The 21,244-nt window shown below is 40.9% G+C and overlaps 1 protein-coding gene and 1 pseudogene across 2 annotated transcripts in view; both read right to left on the reverse strand.

Annotated features, from left to right (window-relative positions):
• LOC140464140 (sodium-coupled monocarboxylate transporter 1-like) overlaps positions 1-21,244 on the reverse strand; it is a 91,241-nt gene that overhangs the window by 16,200 nt on the left and 53,797 nt on the right. For both annotated transcript variants that reach the window (XM_072558906.1, XM_072558907.1), the window contains exons 10-14: positions 19,072-19,160; positions 17,128-17,249; positions 11,256-11,326; positions 8,305-8,391; positions 1,425-1,627 (exon numbers count right to left, since the gene is read on the reverse strand). In XM_072558906.1, the coding sequence (XP_072415007.1) occupies positions 1,425-1,627; positions 8,305-8,391; positions 11,256-11,326; positions 17,128-17,249; positions 19,072-19,160 (572 nt within the window). The remainder of the gene's footprint in view (positions 1-1,424; positions 1,628-8,304; positions 8,392-11,255; positions 11,327-17,127; positions 17,250-19,071; positions 19,161-21,244) is intronic.
• LOC140464243 (U6 spliceosomal RNA) lies at positions 13,155-13,251 on the reverse strand (annotated as a pseudogene).

Raw genomic sequence — 21,244 nt, forward strand, 5'->3', positions numbered from 1 at the left:
TAAATTCAGACACTACAAGCCCTTTTAATTATTGGTTAAAATATTGTTTTGAAACTGAAATTTAACAAAAGTAATTTCAAGACATAAAAATTGAAAATAGGAGGGTTGATGATGCAAGGTCACAGGTGTTGATATGATTCAAGCTTATACCAGATAAGTCTGATAAAACCTGGCGTGATAGATCAAAGTTTCTTTTTTTTCTTTGTTTGTCATGGAGCTGACTGACTGAACATAATCTCATGTAGCTCCCAACATTCTTTTAAGAAAAGAACAGAAAGGTCTATTACAGAAGCAAAGCAGAAAGTATATTACACTACACTAGATCTATTGGAATAATCTCATTTCAAAAGGTCAGAAAGAAAGATTAATTTCTTTTAGCCCATCAATAATCTTACTGACACTTAAACCTCACTAATGGATTGCTCTTATCTCCATGTTAAAGCTTCTTCCTCACCTGGCACTCACCTGGCTTATGCCTGAAACGTTGATTCTCCTGCTCCTTGGATGCTGCCTGACCGGCTGCGCTTTTCCAGCAACACATTTTTCAGCTCTGATCTCCAGCACCCGCAGTCCTCACTTTCTCCTACTCTATAATTGTGTTTCTTTTGACAAATTTCTGTAGTATAATCAATCAATTGCTATTTACTAAATATCTCTCCTCAGGACCCTTGAAACAAACTGCTATCTCAGCTCACTGGTCATACAAGATAGATTTCTTCAACTCACGATTTCAACATTTTTGTATGTGTCTTGAACACTTCCACAATGTTGTATTTCTGGATCTTTCTTCCAATGAGCCATCGTTTCTCAATACTTCAGTCCAGTTCTAACTGCTTGAAGGTTTAACAGCAGCTCTGTTGTTATTAACCCTGTCTCTCTGCATGAACATGCTTCTGGCATTGCCCCTTCACCCCACTCCTTTTGCTCTCTGGAGGTTCTAGAACCCAAGTCAGCAAATACTTGGCAATTGTCTCCCCAGGTGCCTAGCTGGTTAGTTAACTTAAATTATATGATTTCTTGTAAATGCTGCTTTGAACTCACTGTTCAAAATTACTTCCTGACCTTATTTGAAACAAAAAAAATTAACAGGCCTGAAAACTAAATTGCATTTTTCTTCCACTTTAGAATCCAAACTCCCAAACAACAATTATACGTTTTAAATGGTCATCACTTTTTTTTCTCCATTGATGCTGCAGACCTGCTGCTTCTTTTTGGAATTTTCTGGTTTAATATTGAAAGGCTGACTCAGGTTGGCATGGATTCTTTATTTCAAAACCAGATTTCTTATTCCCAGACCCAAAGATCTGTTTAATTGTCTATGGGTTAATCTATTCTGAGACTCAAAGGATATTGTAAAAGTGGAGAAGTCACAAACATTATGATAAAATGCACACTTCTGATCAATTCTACATTGACATGCTCACCTTTCTTCCTGTTTGGTAAATATTATGGTGGTCAGCGGAGATGTTACATTCACAGGGGTAGAGGTGGTCGTATTAATCTCCATGCAGCCTGCTGTTGATGTCTCGAGTAATTCTTTAAATTCATTAGAAGGTGGATAGATCAGGCCACCAATCCCTATCCATGTGGACAAGACTACTCCAACAAACCAACCCACACATGCTCCCTGGGGGAGGTGAAACAAAGAAAAGGGCCTTAATTCAAAGGATGCCGAATGAAAAATAAGCACAGGTAAATAGTAAAACAAAGGGGCAGCACGATGGCTCAGTGGTTAGCACTACTGCCTCACAGACCCAGGTTCAATGCTAACTTTGAACGACCGTGTGGCCTTGCATGTTCTCCCAATGCCTGCATAGGTATCCTCTTGTGCTGCAGTGTCCTCCCACAGTCCAAAGATGTGCAGGTCAGGTGCATTAGCCACGGTAAATGTGATGTTATGGGGATAGGATTGAGGCTAGGTCTGAGTGGGATGCTCTTTAGATGGTCAGTGCAGACTTGATAGGGATTCTATGATTATTGGTATGTCTCTGTTTCAAATAGTCTGTATTGAGTGCAATGCTCAGCCATGGTAAGAAAGTTTATAACTGTAACGTACAAAACATTTGAATTCTGTTACAAGCAGTACATCCAACTTGTTGGAAAGTTCCAGCTAATAAACTCAACTGCCAAAGCACTTCATTTTTGCCTTAAAGCTTAGACTGAGGCATGACATGAGATCTCCACCAATTGTACATCAGAAGTCAGTCTTTAGGATAAATGTTATGCATTTAGTCTAAGGTAACAATGATGCCTTGATGCTTCTCTGTTATAGTCTCGAGTTTGCTCTACCACAGAGAAGGCATGTTTAGATAAAACTAATCACCATCATTTGGACTTCCTGTTCTGTTCAACCATGGCTCACTTGGTAACACTCCCAGTTTTGGGTCACTGGTTCTGGAGTCAAGTCCCACAGCATAGATTGAACTGAAAAGACAATGCTGACAGGCTGATTTACAACTTTCAGTGTTGCACCAAAGGTTAAACCTGGTACTAGTCTGTTCTCTCGGGTAGATATAAACATCCCATTCACTATTAGAAGAGTGGGGGACTTATTTCATTGAATGGTACGGATTAGCTCAGTTGGATGATGGTTGGTTTACAAAACAGTGTAATGCCAGCAACAATGTTGATTCAATTCCTGCACCAGCTGAGGTTCCCATGTAGGACTTTACTCCTCAAGCTCTCCCCTTGCCTGAGGCCAGTTACATCACCATGAGTTGTCACTCTGATGAAGGAGCAGATGTATGGTCTGGCAGGACTGTGGTGACTTTACCTTCACAATACTGAAGGGCTGAAGAAACTACTCCTGTTTTTTATTTTCTTATCCCCGGTGTGATCAACTCCATGAAAACAGATAATCTGGTCATTATCACATTGCTTTTTGTGGGAGCTTGCTGGAAATTGGAAATTGTGTTTCCTGCATTTCAAATGTATTTAATTAGTTGTAAAGCTTTTTGAAATGTTTGGTAGACATAAAGATGCAACATAAACACAAATCTTTTCCCCCACACCTCCCAAACACTGAGTTACAGTGCATATACACCAATTCAGGGTAAATTCTCCAATAGTCTAAACAGTGTATGCACTCAAGATCCATTTGGTAGCTTATGGTATTTGCAATGCACTGTTCACAAAATTCAATTAGGCTGGAAAGCAGGCATTGTTATTAGATGCACATTTAACCAGCATGCTTTGCTTCAAATGTAGGCAAATTTCATGCAGCTGGGTAAATTAATTTGAATAATTTTTGCATGTTCTTTACACAGAGTTGTGAATGCACTGCCAGCAGTAGTGGTGGAAGCAGAGTCATTAGGGACATTTCAGTAACTGCTGGACATCCACATGGACAGCAGTGAATTGAGGGGAGCGTATGTTAGGTTATTTTATATTAGATTAAGATTAATCCTCAGCACAACATTGGGCTGAAGGTCCTGTGCTGTGCTGCACTTTTCAATGCTATCCACCCTGTTGAGTGGCTACATGCTGAATCAGTTGGTGCAAAATCAAGAAAAGTTTGTCGGACTCAAAGTCAGTTTGTCTCTTAGAGGGATGGTGTTCTGGCTGGAACGGGAACGGGAAATGGTTGTAGACGAGAATGAGAACTAATGAAAATGCTGGATGATGGCACAAAATTAAACCAATGAGCTCCAAGGTGTTCCAAAATTGTACTAAAGTCGGGATTGAGAGGATTGCAAAGGAGAGATATTTTCTCTTTGTAGAGGGCGAAAATGGCAGCAGATTCTTGGAAGGCAGTGGGAGGCAATAGTTGTGGTTGTCAACACTGAGTGCAGTCCCAAGGATAGAACACAGAAAAGTGCAGCACAGCTCAGGACCTTCAGCCCAATGTTGTGCTGAGGATTAATCCTAATCTAATATAAAATAACCTAACATACGCTCCCCTCAATTCACTGCTGTCCATGTGGATGTCCAGCAGTTACTGAAATGTCCCTAATGGCTCTACTCCCACCACACTGCTGGCAATGCATTTCGTGCATTCACAACTCTGTGTAAAGAACATACCTCTGATGTCTCCTCTATACCTTCTTCCTAACACCGTAAAACTATGATCCCTTGTGGCAGTCAGTCCTGCCCTGGGGAAATGTCTCTGGCTATTGACTCTATCTATGCCTCTCATTACCATATATACCTCGATCAGGTCACCTCTCTTCCTCCTCCTCTCCAGAGAGAAAAGTCCGAGCTCAGTCAACCTCTCCTTGTAAGACAAGCCCTCCAGTATAGGCAGCATCCTGGTAAACCTTCTTTGCACCCTCTCCAAAGCCTCCGTATCTTTCCTATAATAGAGCGACCAGAACTGGACACAATATTCTAAATGTGGTCTCACCAGAGACTTGTAGAGCTGCAGCAAAACCTTGCAGTTCTTAAACTCGACCCCCCTGTTAATGAAAGCCAAAACATCATATGCTTTCTTAACAACCCTATCTACTTGGGTGACAACTTTGAGGGATCTATGCACTTGAATACCAAGATCTCTCTGTTCCTCTACACTGCCAAGAATCCCGTCTTTAATCCTATATTCAGCATTCAAGTTCGACCTTCCAAAATGCATCACTTCGCGTTTATCCAGGTTGAACTCCATCTGCCATTTCTCAACCCAGCTCTGCATCCTGTCTATGTCATGCTGCAGCCTGCAATAGCCCTTGTTACTATCAATGGCTCCTCCAACCTTTGTGTCATTGACAAATTTACTAACCCACCCCTCAACCTCCTCATCCATGTCATTTATAAAAACTACAAAGAGCAGAGGCCCAAAAACAGAGCCCTGCGGGACGCCACTCAATACTGACCTCCAGGCAGAATACTTTCCATCTACAACCACTCTCTGCCTTCTGTCAGCCAACCAGTTCTGAATCCAGATAGCCAAATCTCCCTGTATCCCATACCTCCTGACTTTATGAATGAGCCTACCATGGGAACCTTATCAAATGCCTTGCTGAAGTCCATGTACACTACACCAACTGCTTGACCTTCATCAACCTGTCTCTTCACCTCCTCAAAGAACTCAATAAGGTTTGTGAGGCATGAACTACCCCTCACAAAGCCATGCTAACTGCCTTTAATCATGGTATGCTTTTCCAAATAGTCATAAATCCTATCCCTCAGAATTCTTTCCAAAACCTTGCTGGCCACAGACATGATCACAAAAACATCAGTGAGTGGTTAAGCTCAGGAAATACAGTTTCAAATGTCATATCCAGTGTTCTCTCAGTACTCACAGCATCACACTCCCAATCACCTATCAATAATTTCTATCAACCAAGTCTTGTACCTAAATCCTTGCTTCACTCATAAGCTTTCCACCATTGCTTACATTACACCCACATCTTACAGGAGAAAGTGAGGACTGCAGATGCTGGAGATCAGAGCTGAAAATATGTTGCTGGAAAAGCGCAGCAGGTCAGGCAGCATCCAAGGAGCAGGAGAATCGACGTTTCGGGCATGAGCCCTTCTTCAGGAATGAGGAGAGTGTGCCAAGCAGGCTAAGATAAAAGGTTGGGAGGAGGGACTTGGGGGAGGGGCGTTGGAAATACGATAGGTGGAGGGAAGTTAAGGTGAGAGTGATAGGCTGGAGTGGGGGTGGGGATGGAGAGCCCCTCCCCCAAGCCCCTCCTCCCAACCTTTTATCTTAGCCTGCTTGGCACACTCTCCTCATTCCTGAAGAAGGGCTCATGCCCGAAACGTCGATTCTCCTGCTCCTCGGATGCTGCCTGACCTGCTGCGCTTTTCCAGCAACACATTTTCAATCCACATCCTACAGTTTGCATTCAATGCAAGTTATTCAGTTTGATAGCCACATCACCCATTTGCTTTGTGTAGAACTTACTGATGCACTTTTCTCTCTCTTGCAGGACACACTGGTGCATTGCTGGAGGGGTTCATGGAGAAAACTGTGCCTGCTACCATTGGAATGACAATAATTGAGATCATGGCCAACAACAGTGCTGAAACTACTGGAGACGTTAGTGTGAATGTATGTTGTCATCCTTCTGACATCCCACTTCACCTTCATCCCAAAGTCTCTTTATGATTTATATTCTTCTTGCTCAACCATTCCCCACTCCTCACTAAAAACCATATGGCAGAACTCTCAGAAGGCAGTGGGAGTAGAAAGCTATGGTGTCAATGCTAAGCAGCAGGATGCACAAGATTGCCAATGACATCACATGAGTGGTCAAGCTTAGGAAACACACTTTCAAATGCCATATCCACCATCCCTCCAGTGTTCTCTCTCAGTACTCAAAGCATCACATTCCCTTTCATCAATCGACAATTTCTATCAATCGGTCAGATTGTTGGAAGCAACCCAATCAGTCTGACCTTTTTGGGCTTTTTCCATTGCCTCACATTTCTCCTCTTGAACAATTTATCTGTCTGTCTTGTTCCTTTCTTCTTTCTGACACTAAAGAACTACACTCCGGTCAGATAGTGAAAGGAGAGCAGGAAGATCGTATTGAGGAAGAAACAGCTCTCATTCTTGCTGCCACCAGCTCAAATCCTGGCACTAGAGGTACTTTAGAAAACACCATCGAACTTGCACATGATACCTGCAATGGTGCATGTGCAAACAATGGGTGGGTCCAAATCCTGGAATTCCCTTTCTCAGGGCAGTGGGGAGCCACCTAAATGCATGTGTTGCAGTGGTCCAAAATGGCAGCTCATCACCACTTTCTCAAGGGCAAGTAGGTTTGACCAATAAATATTTGTGAAAGTGAGGACTGCAGATGCTGGAAATCAGTCAAGATTAGAGTGGTGCTGGAAAAGCACAGCAGGTCAGGCAGCATCCAAGGAGAAGGAAAACCGACGTTTTGGGCAGGAGCCCTTCATAAATATTGGCCTAGCCAGCAAGAACCACACCCAACAAGTGAATAAAACAAAGGGGCACGAGGTGATAGCTACTTCTCTCTGGCAAATAGAATGAAATGTATTCTAGTGTCTTTGCGCGCAAAGTCTGTTATCTCACTTACATTTCTGAATAGCAAACTGGAACAAGAGGCAAATATCCTCTGGATGAGCTCAGTGAATCTGACAGAGATAAGCTCAGTATTAATATTCTATCACTCTGTGGCTGCAGATCCCGCTGCAACTGGTGGGAGATTTCGGTGAGCACCTCCTTGATGAAGTGGTTGAATCTAATGTTACTTGCTAAAGTTAAATGAAGAAATTTGTTTCTTGTAGACCCTTCAAAGCAAAAGGACACAGGGTTCCCTTACCCGTATCCTCTCCTGTTACCACTGTTCATTTCCCTCCATCTGCTCTAGGTCCACAAAGGGAAGAAACTGCTTCACTCTCATCTGAAATGAAGTATTCTGAACAGAGCCCTTGAATTCTAAATCAAGACCACATGCTATAAGATTTCCAATAGAGTACAGCTTCTTTAATATCCTATTATACAATAATTTGGTAGACTAAATAATAATCCAGCAAATATTTTTACTAATTCAGCAGCAGCCAGTACAAGTCTATCCCAATGATTTGGCGTTTCTTTAAGAGTGTGAATGAGAGCTCTTATTGCTCAAATGCACGGCCAACTCTGAGATGCTATGCCTGATTCCTCAACTGTGCAATATTTAGGTGTGGGCCGATTGTGCTCACACTGATTCCTCCCAGAGTGGCTTCTGGTGAGGATTGGACCAGAAGGACACATTGGCCTGGATGCTGTTTTGAACAGAGGCAGCATAAACTACAGGTGTGAAGGCAGTGGAATTTTGTGGAAATTGAATCTTAAAATGCAGATGCACAGAACCATTCAGCCCATCATATTAGAGTTGTTCTTTGTCTGCACATTCTGTGTAGCTGTCACACAGAATACCTGTATTTTGTTCTGTTACCCTGATGTACTTACGTAAGGTATGATAGGTCTGGTTAGCACACAAAACAATACTTTTCACTGTATCTTGGTACATGTGACAATAATAAATCAAACTGAATCATGTCTGCGTCAGTTCCTTTAAAAAGCAACCCAGTCAGTCTGATTTTCCTGGGTGTCTTCCATTGCCTCATACTTGTCCTCTTACACAATTCATCGTGTTCCCTTTTTGAAAATGTAACAGGGCTTCCTGGACATATCTTGGGTGAGTGGTTCATTCTTTGAAAATAATTCTGTTTCATCCATGCAAATGAAACATTATCATTAACCCCATGTCTAAGTTTTGGACCAGATTCACTAGATAAGCCAGGACTGTACTCCATCACAATTGCGCCAGTGGAATCGTATCTCCACAAATACCGTACTTAAGTGCTAAAATTAGTCTTTATTGATGCTTGATAATAAGTTTATGGCCTTACCTTACCATTGCTCTTTGGAAATAATGCTGCTAAAGTAAATACACCTAGTATGGGTCCTAGGATCATTCCTTCAAAAGTTAGCGTTGCCTAGACAGAATAACAAATAAAAAGCACACTTACTACTAGAAATATTTGTGTAAAGTTAAATTGTCGTTACATTTGTACATGTCTAAACAAAGTAAAATTGTTATGTATGTAGTCCAAAGTCTGACTGAGAGATTGAGGAAAAAGCAGGATCATGTGAATCCTGCATATGAGTAAGGACATCCTGCACCGTTGTCACTCCATCATGGGAATGGCCTCAATCACCATGGCAGCAGATTCCCATTGATTTTGCAGAGGGACAGTTGTCACTAGTGGTCGTAGATGCCCACTCCAAGTGGTCCAAGGAGATGGTCATGAAGTCGGTATTAGCAGAAATAACGATCGGCTGACTGGATTAAATACTTCCCAAATTGGGTGGACTTTAAACTAGTTTGGCTGAAGGAATGGGAACCTAAGGGGAGGCTCTGAGTTAGCTAGAGAAGGTGAGGGCTTAAGGAGAAAGAGAATCAAGACAGTAAATAAAAAGCAAGAAGCAGCTGGGCAGTGTAGCACTAGGATGAATGGAAACCAGGTAAGCAGCAGAAAAAGAGAGAATGTTTAAAAGTAAAGGTTCTTCTGGTGGAGGGGTTAGGATTCAAAACAAAGGTATAAAAACTGGTATAAGGCCACTTTTTCTGAATGCTTGCAGCATTTGAAACAATGTAAATGAGTTGACGGCACAAATTGTCACGAATGCGTATAATTTAGAGGCCATTACAGAGACATGGTTGCAGGGTGGTCACGACTGGGAGTTCAATAAGGGGTATCAGACTATTCAGAAGGACAGACAGGAAGGAAAGGGATGTGGGGTAACTCTGATATTTATGAATGACATCTGGGCAGCAGTGAGAGATGATATAGGTTCCATGGAGAAAAAGGTTGTATCAATGTTGGTGGAAATTAGAAATAGTAAGGGGAAAAAGTCACTGAAGGGCGTTGTCTATAGGCCACCAAATAACAATATCATGGTAGGGTTGGCAATAAACAAAGAAATACCTGATACATGTAGAAATGGCAATTACCAAGGGGGATGTTAATCTACATATTGATTGATCAAACCAAGATGGTCAAAGTAGTCTTGAGGAGGAATTCATAGAATGTATCTGTGATAGTTTCCTTGAACAGTGTGTAATGGAACCTATAGAAGGAACAAGCTATCCTAGATATGGTCCTGTGTAATGAGACAGGAATAACTGATGAGCTCATAGTTAGGATCGTCTTGGAAGGAATGATCACAGTATGGGTGAATTTAAAGTGCAGATGGAGGGTGAGAAGGCAAAATCCAATATCAATGTCTTGCACTTAAACAAAGGAGGCTACAATGTGATGAGGGAGAGGTTGACTAAGATAGAATGGGAGCAAAGATTACGTAGTGGGACAATTGAGGAACAGTGAAGGACTTTCAAAGTGATTATTCACAGTGCTCAGCAGAAGTATATAGCAGTGAAAAGGAAGGATTGTAGGCAAAGGGAAAATCATCCATGGATAACTAAGGAAATAAAGGAGGGTATCAAATTGAAAGCTAATGCATATAAAGTAGCAAAGATTGGTGGGAAACTCATGGATTGGAAAATCTTTAAAGGTCAACAGAAAGCCAGGAAAAAAGCTATAAGGAAAGATTATGACAATAAACTGGCTCAGAATATAAAAAACAGACAGCAAATATTTCTATAAATATATAAAATGAAAAAGAGTGGCTAAAGTAAACATTGATCCTTTAGATGTTGAGAAGGGGGATTTAATAATGGGGAATGAGGAAATGGCTGAGGCGTTGAACAGATGTTTTCTGTCGGTCTCACAGTGAAGACACAAATAAGCCAATAATTGATGACAAGGAAATTATAGCAAGTGAGGAGCTCGAAACTATCATTATCACTAAAGAGTGCGTTGGGCAAGCTAATGGGGCTAAAGGAAGACCAGTCTCCCGGCCCTGATGGTATGCATCCCAGAGTATTGAAAGGGACAATAGGGGAAATAACAATTGCACTTTTGGTAATTTACTAGAATTCAGTGGACTCAGGGGCGGTTGGCAGATTGGAAAACAGCAAATATGATGCTACTGTTTACAAAAGGATGTAGACAAAAGGCGGGTAACTATAGACCTGTTAGATTAACTTCTGCAGTGAGGAAACTGCTTGAATCTATCATCAAGGAGGAAATAGCAGGACATCTGGATAGAAATTGTCCCATCGGGCAGGCACTCCATTGGCTTATGAAAGGCAGGTCATGTTTAATTAATTTATTGGAATTCTTTGAGGACATTACAAGCACAGTGGACAATGGGGAATCAGTGGATGCGGTGTATCTGGATTCCTGATTTGGAGATGCCAGTGTTGGACTGAGTAGACAAAGTTAAAAATCACACAACACCAGATTATAGTCCAAGAGGTTTAATTGGAAGCACTAGCTTTCAGAGTGCTGCTCCTTCACCTGATGAAGGAGCAGTGCTCCAAAAGCATAGTGATGTACATATGTTATCTACAATGTCAGTGTAATAGCTAAAATTGTTAGATGCATATCTATGGTTAAAGGGATGTTGAAATAAATGATATGTATGTAGTTGGGTGTGTGCTGTCCTTTGAAGAGAGTGGATCAGCTGACCTGGAGGTGGGAGCTATGGGACAGACTAAAAACCATTGTGGAGCTGAGAGACCTACAATAAAGTATTCACTGTTCAAGTGTATACCATCTACCTTGTGTTCCATTTATACTTGTCATAAATAATTTGAAGTTCATCTATAAAAAAAGGTGCTATAAAAGGTATTATAAAAATACTCAACATTTCCTCTTTCAGTATTTACAGCATTTTCCTCTCATATTTCACTATGTCAGTGCCTACAATACTTTGCCTTTTGAAACTTATTTACCTGAATTATATTTCTTCCCATGAGAGAACTGACTCCAGTCAGGCCTATTGTAACTAGTCCAAAAGTCATTGCTGCATCACAGAAGAACAGTTAAGAGATTAATCTTAGTCAAATAGTATATCTTTAAAGTCATATCTCCAAAAGACCTTGCAATTTGTTCATTGTATGAAATAGTTTCAAATCTCATTGAAGCTCTTAATGTGGAATCTGAAAATCCAGTCAAGTCCTGGATCTGAAAAAAAAATTCATTAAGATTCTTCCCAGTGTGTTCTGTTCTGTCTTTTTCTACTAAGGAACCCATGGATTAATTTTCTAACCCAGCATGGGGTATATCAGAAGGAAAAACACTGAGCAGATTATCCTTTTTCCTGCTGTAAGCCTCACCAGAATTTCAATAAGATGAAATTTGAGAGCTGGAGCAAATCCTGCAAATATCTCTAACAAAATCCCAAACTTTCAACGGAAAAGGTCACCAAACCCCTCTGTGAATGCTTTCCTTCTACATAAGACCGACTTACTCTATTGGAAGCAGAAGAACATAGGAGAATGTTTCTTGAGGGCCTCTTGCTCCAGAGAGTGGCATAAAGCAATGACAACATTTTTGCAGATGCATCCTTTTGAACACAGAGAGCTCATTCCAGCCATATCCCTATCTTTGGGTATTTGGAGAGGAATGGTAGCCTAGCACAGTGGTGGATAAGATGTGTGCTTCATTGCATTTACACACCTTAGCAGAATCCCTGATCTTCAAACATAATACATTTAATATGTCTCAATTTCTAACCTTCCTCTACAATTTGACAGAAAAAGCTTCAAATACAAAGCCATTAAATTCAGTGTGTTGGGTCAATTTTCTTACTGGATCCTGTTTGTTAGAGAAATCTGCAAAATTGTTTTTAGAAAGGACCAGATTTCTACATCTACCAATAAACCCTAGGAAATCTCAATCATCCAATCTCCAGAATTAAGATATACGCATTAGTAATGGAAGTGTAATTTTTGAGTCTATCTTCTGTCTAACATAAGCAATTATGAATGAAAATGAGTTTCTTGATAAAATTTACACACAACTTTTATATAGGAATTCTTAGCAGAATCAACTAGAGTTTCAATTTGTTGAATCATTGTGTTCTCATTACTGAATTAACACTAATCAATATTGATATAACAATTTAAACTGTATTGCAGGCTAATAATGCAAAACCTGGTAGTTTAGAGTAATATTGGAGACATGATCAGTATTACATGGTAATACCAATGCGAGGGGCAGTACTACAGAGTGATAATGGTGCAGCGGACAGAACCTCAGTTTGGACATGCAATTTATAAGACTGTCAAGCCCTTGGAGAAGGTTTATTCAAATGATCCAAGACATGACAAGCTTCAGTTATGTGGAGACACTAGAGAAGCTGATAGCAGAGAAAATTAAGAGGACATTTGTTAGTGAGGTTCAAAATTATAACTAGCTTTGATAAAGAAAAATTGTTCCAACTGACAGAGAATGCAGGTTTAAGGTAACAGTTAAAAGAACCAGAAGGTGACATGAATATTTCTTTTTTTTTCACAGCAAGTTAATGTGATGAAATAAATGCACTGCCTGAAAGTGTTATGGAAACGTTAGACAGTAACTTTCATGATTGAATTGGGTAAAATGCTTTAAAATATTTACAGGGTGATGAGAAAGTGAGACCAATTGGATATGCTTTCAAAGAGTTTGAATGATCATGACTTACAGTGAAGCTTTTCTTCCACTGTACTAATCTAATTTCTTTTTATTAAACCTCTTTTTCTAATTGACCTGTTCAAAGATGTTATTACATACCTCTGGAGCAGGTGAGACTTGAACCTGGGCCCCTTGGTCCAGGGTAAGGACATCACCACTGTGCCACAAAGGCCCCCAAAAGCTCAAAACACAAATTTGAGTGGCATCCTTTGTGTACCATACTAAGCTTCTCTGTATCCTTCCAATTTTAGCATATGTACTGACAAAGCATGCTGCTTATAAAATTTGGCAGTTCCTAGCCCATTCCCATTGAGCGAAAAATGTTTCTATAGCAAACAACTATAATGTTAATGAACACCTCAATCCTAAATTTCCTTTTCACCTTCTCAGCTGTTACAAGTATGGCAGAGATGACTTTTTGCAGCTGCTAACTTAGCCGTATTTCCAGCTACAGAGATATTGAAATGGTTTGTTGCAGTTTGGATATCATCACCACTTGGCAGGAAAGTAGCTTCAGTATATTGCACAACTAATGAGATGACAGAATTTTCAAAGATTTTAAATGAGCTTTCAAAGTGGACCACTATGCATGTATACAGGATGGAAATCAATCACTTGATGATCAGCTCTAGAAGGGAAATAATCTTTTTTTGGTTTGCCAGAAAAGTCTTTAAGAATACTAGCATAAGGGAATGCGAAGTGACGCTAAACGATAGGGGCATTCTATCATGCCTTGTGCACAGTATTGGCCCTTATCCATCAAATGATGCATTTACCTCATTACAGTTGGCCTCCAATTCACAAGAAATGTTAATGGGTAGAAACCTGCCTATTTCTGTTCTGCCAAATTTTAGCCAACACGTACCCAGGTAACAAGGTTTCCATGGCATAAATGAAAACAACTACGACATTCAGGTTTCAAGCTCTAATCCTTTTTCTGAATGAAACTACACATGCAAGGATGAATGTACCACAAACTCAACGTTACGGGTTCACCTTTGACCACTTTCTTTTAGCTATGTGCATGCAATAAAACAAGACGTAAAGTTACAATCAAGAATGGATTCACATTCTGTTATTTTTTTCATTAATGATTTCCACATCAGTACATTTATCAGGAAAGTGAAGTGAAAGTAAAAACTTCCAAGACATTAGTAACAAGGCATCAAACTTCATCAGTGGTCGTCCCTCCATCATAAGGTCAGAAGTGGAGGTGTTTGCTGATTGCACAATACTCAGTACTATTTCTGACACCTCAAATAGTGAAACAGTCCATGTCCAAATGTAGGAAGAACTCGATGATATCTGGGCTTGGTAAGTGGCATGTCACATTTGTGCGAAGCAAGTGGCAGGAAATGACCATATCCAATAAGAGAGAATCTAACCATCACCATTAACTTCAATTGCATTGTCGTTACTGAATTCCCCACTATCAATCTTAGCAGAGTCCCTGACTTCAGATTCCTTGGGGATTACCATTGACCAGAAAGTGAACTGGACTAGCCACGTAAACAATGTGGCTACAAAATAGGTTAGAGGTTCGGACTGTTGCAGGGAGTCAAGAGTGTGGTGCTGGTAAAGCATAGCAGTTCAGGCAGCATCCGAGGAGCAAGAGAATCGACGTTTGGGCAAAAGTCCTTCATCAGGAACTCACTTGAATCCCCAAATCCTGTCCACCATCTACAAAGTGCAAGTCAAGAGTAAAATGGAGTCTTCCCCACTTTCCTGGATGAGTATAGCTCCAACAACAAAGAAGCTTGATACCATCCAGGATAAAGCAGTTCATTGATTGACACCACATCCACAAGCATTCAGTCTCTCCACCAATGACGTTCAGTAGAAGCAGTGTATATCATTTACAAGATGCATTGTAGAAGTTCACTCATGCTCCTCAAACAGTATCTTCCAAATCCATGGGCATTAACTAGAAGGACAAGAGCAGCAGTAGATGCATGGGAAAGTCATTACCTATAAGTATCCGACCAAGTTACTTACCAGTCTGACTTGGATATACAGCACCCTGCCTTCAGGTTCACTGGGCCAAAATCCTGGAAATCCTCCCTCACAACATTATGTGACCATCTATGTGAAATGAACTGCTGGAGTACCAAGAAAGAAGTTCACCACCACTTTCTCAAGGGCAACTAGGGATGGTCCAGTGATACTGGCATCCTGTGAATTTGCAGCAAGTGGGTGCTCAAGAAACTTCAGCTCAGAGGTGATGAGCTGGATTTTGAGGTATGGGCACTGCGACACACCAGAATGGGGAAGAGTTATCTGGACACTGTTTCGAGGAGACAGTTACATCCTTTGTGATCATGGTTAAGGAGGGTGTGACTCCAAGTGAGGCAGGTATTACAATCCAGAATTTAGTTTTAGAGGAGCTTCAGCCAGTGCCCTTGTTCAGCAGGCATGAGATTCTTGCTCCTGGTATGATCAAGGGCACAGACTGCAGGGAGGATAAGCACACTGAACACAACATCATGGTACAGAGTGCTATGCAACTGTGGAGAGAAAAGAGAAATGTAGTAGTAATACAGGATATTATAGGAGAATAGATAGTGTTCTCTGAAACAAAGACAGAGTCCTGAAGGCTGTGTTGTCTACCTCGTATTAAAGTGAAAGACACTACTTTGAGACTGTAGAGGAACTTGGTGTGGTAGGGAAAGGATCCAGTTGCTGTGGTATACGTAGGTATCGATGACAAGGGTAGGATGATGAAAGAGAGATTTTGCTGAGATTTTACAAACAGCTTGGGGCTAGTTTAAAAAGCAAAACCACAAAGGTAATAATCTCAGGATCACTACTTCAATATGTCCAAACTTGCATAGAGTAAATAAGATTAGAGAGGTAAATGCTTGGTTCAGAGATTTGTTTGGAAGAAATGAGTTCTGATTCATGGGGCTCTGCACCAATGCTTGAGAAAGTGAGAGAGAGAGAGAGAGAGAGAGCTGTTTTGCTAGGCAGGCTTCATTTGAACCATACTGGTTTATAAGGACATGGAGCAGGAGTAAGCTATCCAACCCTTCAAGCCTACTGCCATTTAATGTGATCATGGCTGATTACATCATGTGCTCAACTCTGCTTTCCTGCCTGTTCTCCATAACCCTTAAACCCTATATTAATTAGAGATCTGTCTATCTCCTCCTTAAATTTACTCAATGTCCCAGAATCCACCATACTCTGGAGAGAGTGAACTCCACAAATTCACAGACCTGGGTGAGAAATAATTTCTTCTCATCTTGGTTTTAAAACTGCTCCTGCTTATGCTAAAACTATGACTTCTCATTCTAGATTTCCCCACCTAAGGAAACACGCTGTGCCTACTTTGTTAATCTCCTTTGGTATCTTATACGACTCAATTAGATCTCTTGTCATTCTTGTCATTTTTCCAAACTCCAAAGACTACTGATCTAAGCTGCTCAAACTCTCTTCACAAGGCAAACCACTCAGCTCAGGAGAAGGAGAATTGACATTTCGGGCATAAGCCCTTCTTCAGGAATGAGGAGGGTGTGCCAAGCAGGCTAAGATAAAAGATAGGGAGGAGGGACTTCGGGGAGGGACGTTGAGAATGCAATAGGTGGAAGTAGGTTAAGGTGAGGGTGATAGGCCTAGGCCGGGGGGGGGCTATGGGGGGGGCGGAATTTACTTCAGCAGATGCAGTAAATGATGCATGTGGAGGTGCATCCGCTGCACCCGATGTGGCCTCCTATACACTGGGGAGACAGGCCGCCTACTTGCGGAACGTTTCAGAGAACACCTCTGGGACACCTGCACCAACCAACTCAACCACCCCGTGGCTGAACACTTTAACTCCCCCTCCCACTCCACCAAAGACATGCAGGTCCTTGGACTCCTCCATCGCCAGACCATGGCAACACGACGCCTGGAGGAAGAGCACCTCATCTTCCGCCTAGGAACCCTCCAACCACAAGGGATGGATGCAGATTTCTCCAGCTTCCTCATTTCCCCTCCCCCCACCTTGTCTCAGTCCCAACCCTCGGACTCAGCACTGCCTTTTGACCTGCAATCTTCTTCCCGACCTCTCCGCGCTACCCCCACCCCCCCACCCCCCATTTCATCTCTGAATGGATGGAGTGTGAACAGTCTGAAAGAAAACAAATATAGAAAAATTAGTTGAAAGACAACCTAGGAGTTTAGAGGTCAGAATCTTCTTCCTGTTCGAAAGTTCTCCCCAAGGTTTCCAGATTGGTTTAATAAAATCTTCAACACAGACAGCAGCCATAGAACTGATGCCAGAAGAAATTGTGCTGTGGAGAAGAAGGAAAAAGTAAACAGAAGTTTCTACATTCCCAACTTTGCAGTTCACATGAAATGCAAAGAATTTGTTTAACCCCTTTGCTAGCACAGTCGTTACTTACTGTCAGTAATTTAATGTCCTCAGCAAACATCATGATTTCAATAGAACAGCTTTAATTGTATTTCACATACTTCAAAATGAAAAAGTTAGTGAGGTTGAAGACTTGTGAGGAACTCATTTCCAATATGCAACATACACACTTACTGCCTTTTCTATGGAGATAATTATCAGACATTTGTGTGTCCGGAGGTGGAGAGGCCATACAGTTAATTAGTACTTATCTCAGACCGTGTAAGTTGGTGGCTGATTTATACTTTCCTTCTGGTTTACAGGTCCATGTGAGATAGGAACTGAAGACTTTGTAATAATAATTAAGAAAGGAGATGTGGAGGTTCCGGTGTTGAACTGGGGTGGACAAGATCTGAAGTCACACAACACCAGGTTATAGTCCAACAGGTTTATTTAAAACCACCTCACCTGACAAAGAGAGAGCACTCCAAACGTTTGGACTATAACCTGGTGTTATGTGATTTCTGACTTCATAATTGACAGTGCAACTAAACATACAGGAAATAGTGGGGAATCCACTGTCTAGTGAGAATGAAGAACTTAAATAGTTCATTTGAAGTATTTGGAATATTAATGTGACAGCTGACAATGCTCCTATAGACACCTATATACGAGAGGGGCTTAAAGAGGTGCCTAAGGAGGTGGCAGATATACTTGGTTTGATTTCCAGAATCTAAAGTATTCCCTGTGGATTGAAAAATACAAAGGTAACTATGCTGGAAAGAAAGGAGGAAGAAACTGGAAACTGTGGTCAGTTAACCTGGTGCCAGTAGCCAGAAAAATGCCAGCACCAATATTAAAGAAATAGTAACAAGCCACTTGGAAAATTTCAATCTGATTAGGCAAAGTCAACAAGGCTTTATCCAAGAGAAATTGCTTGACAAGTCCTTTAGAGTTTTTTGATGATTTACCTTGTGGGTGTAATCAACAGGATAAATAATGGGAAACCAGTAGATGTGATACACTTACATTTTCAGAAGGCTGTAGTGACTGTAACAAGGTCAGCCAGGTGAATACGAGTTCCCTGATTGGGGCTGTTAATCTGGTTTAATCAGGGAGTTCTGGCTGACAGATATAAACAGGAGAGTTAGAAGTTTTGTCACTGACAGCTGGTTCCAAGGAAGCTGGATCAGTGTCGAGTGCTATGCATATGCATAGCTTCACCAAGATTTCCTTACTCTCATAATCCACTTGCAATATTACGTTTGGTACTAAGAGAATTAAGGGATCTGGGAATAGAGTATCATTGATCAAGTTTAAAGTAATGATTGTCAATTTTGTAATACTAGTCTTGTAAATGGGTTTAAGGATACAGTGTGGGGATAAAGACATTAAAGTGGATGATCAGCTATGATCAGTTTGAATGATGGAGCAGATTTCACAGGTTCATGCTCTTATGTTCCTGGAGTGAGAAGGTAAGAATTAGTTGTGATTTTATGAATGGCAGGGCAAGCTTGGTAGGTCATATGGCACACTTGACCAAAACCTAGGAATGCCTCCAGAGTTGGTAACTCAATGACACATGATGAATTGCTAAAATAACGATAGATTTTCTAATAATGACCAATGGAAGTTGACAGTAACAATTTTTTTGTATATTTTATTTCCAATTCAAAAATTGTGAAAATATATTCAGTATCAACATCTGGCAAAAAATTCCAACTAATGTTAACCTAATTCTAAAGTTGTGAGAAATTACATACCTTAAAGTGCCACTGTATGCACCGGCAACAAAAAGTCCAGGAAATCCAGGCATCTGATGAAACAGCTCCATAACTAATAAGGGGGTCAACTTCCAAAGGAAAATTTAGAAAGAAAAATGAACATTTGTGAAAATGATTCAGAATATTTATGTTACAATGACACTATGTTTCAGCATTGGTTCAGCTGTAGCAACCTTTCCTCTGAATGTGAGGATTCTGGATCTAAGTTCTTTTCCAGAGACCAGAGGGCATTCTCGGCTGATATTTCAGTGCAAGACTAAGAGAGTATTAGGTGAGGCATGAAACTAAATCCTTGTCTGTGCACACAAATTAATTTATAAGATCACATTAAACTATTTGAAGAGTGCAAAGTTATCCCGATAGCTAGGTCAATCATCAACAAAATCAGTATCGGTAGGACCACTGGAGACAGTGTAGGTTTGATAAGCTGGAGGCTGTCTGTGTGGGGTGTGTTGCATCTCTAGTCACTTCTCGTCCATGCTCTCTCACATGGGTGATCTGTGCATCTGCCGGAAACCTCTGAAATGACGCTGCCATGAAACCACTGGGTCCTACCTGGCAGCTTCGACGCATGAACTGAAAACTTGAACCCACTTGTAAATCACCAAAGAGCGAGTTCTGCTGTAAGAGGGCCCTGACACTAACATTATTTAAAAGACCAGGCACCTAATCTAAAGATCAGGTAATTTAGAATATCATCTGCTATTTCTAAGTCACTGGACATGACCTGGAGTGCATTTGGAGATATTGTGCAGAGTTCCTGCATTGGCAGGAGGTGTTGTTGGATTCTCAGAGGGCTGACATAGGGTTTAGTGTGCTGTCCACGCAAGGATTGCAAGAGATAAGGGTTCCTACAGTCACAGTGCGTCTGGGGAAATGGAGCAAAGGCTGCAGAATGGTTCAGCTGTTTGTATGCCCCTTATAAACTGGCTATAGACTCCTCTCTGCTCCTTGGTAATGACAAGATCCCTCTGGCAACTCAGCCAGTGCTCTACAACTTACCAGGGAGTGAAGTCAAAAATTAAGTTAAAATAAAGATGCATTGCCATTTGATGTCAAATTGATGCCTGAAGCTCTGAGACACTGCATGTAATTGAGAGGATAGGATAGAGTGGTGTTTGCACAAGAAAACCCTTGAACAATGCATTGGAGCTATAGCTAAGCAATAATATCCTGCAGATGCCAGTCTGGGAGAGGCCAAGATCACAGACTGGTTTTATCTGCAGAGTACTCTGTTTCAGGCTACAGAAGAAAGGTGGCAGGTTAAATCATTGTAATTCATCCAGGGTTTGCTCTTCATTGTTTGCTAACTGCCCTTTTTTCAAAAGAATACATATAACTTATTGGTTAGCATTTTTCATATTTTGTCTTTTCTTGTGTCTTGGGTGTTAACTTGTCCTTTCATTTGCATCAGGATCAATATCACTACAAGATATGGCCTTACATGCAAGAATTAAGATAGTGTTTTCTCCAAAAAGAGTTTGGAGGGGTTAGCTGATTGTGGTCAGTTTCATTAATCACCTCAATCACTACAGCTGTGGAACCAACCATGGTGCAATGTCTAGAGAGTAATAACTCAACTTCCACTACAAGTAGTTTTCAAAGAGAGCAATTGAAGTTCAGACTATTACCATGTAATTTAAGAGTGCTGTCATTATAGCTCTAGGTAGTCTTTGAAGGGGAACTAGGAGTGGCATTCCAAATGATGGGTCAACCTCAATGGGTTATTAGGAGATGGCCTGTGCATCCAAGTAAGTGTCTAATTTGACAGTTTTTTGAAATCCTTTCCTGAAAATAGGTAGCCATGATGTGGAGACTTCACCAGATGGAAGATTAGTGCTCTGAAAGCTTTGGATTTCAAATAAACCTGTTGGACTATAACCTGGTTGTGTATGACTTCTGACTCTGAAAGTGAGTCCTCCAACACCTGCATTAAATCCCATTTCTCTCCTTTTACAATGTGCCATATTATCTTTTCAGCATATTTAGCTTAAAACACTTTGCATTTATTTAGTGTTCCAATGCACATTGCAGTGATCATGTCATAATTTTGCTGTTGTACCCAAAGATGGTGAACTTGGCCAAGATACTGAGAAACGTGATGACTAGGACCATGAAAAAGCCCTGGGGAAAGTCTGCAGTTAGTACCTTT

The sequence above is a fragment of the Chiloscyllium punctatum genome, chromosome 39 (genome assembly GCF_047496795.1).
Source record: "Chiloscyllium punctatum isolate Juve2018m chromosome 39, sChiPun1.3, whole genome shotgun sequence".
Taxonomy (NCBI): domain Eukaryota; kingdom Metazoa; phylum Chordata; class Chondrichthyes; order Orectolobiformes; family Hemiscylliidae; genus Chiloscyllium; species Chiloscyllium punctatum.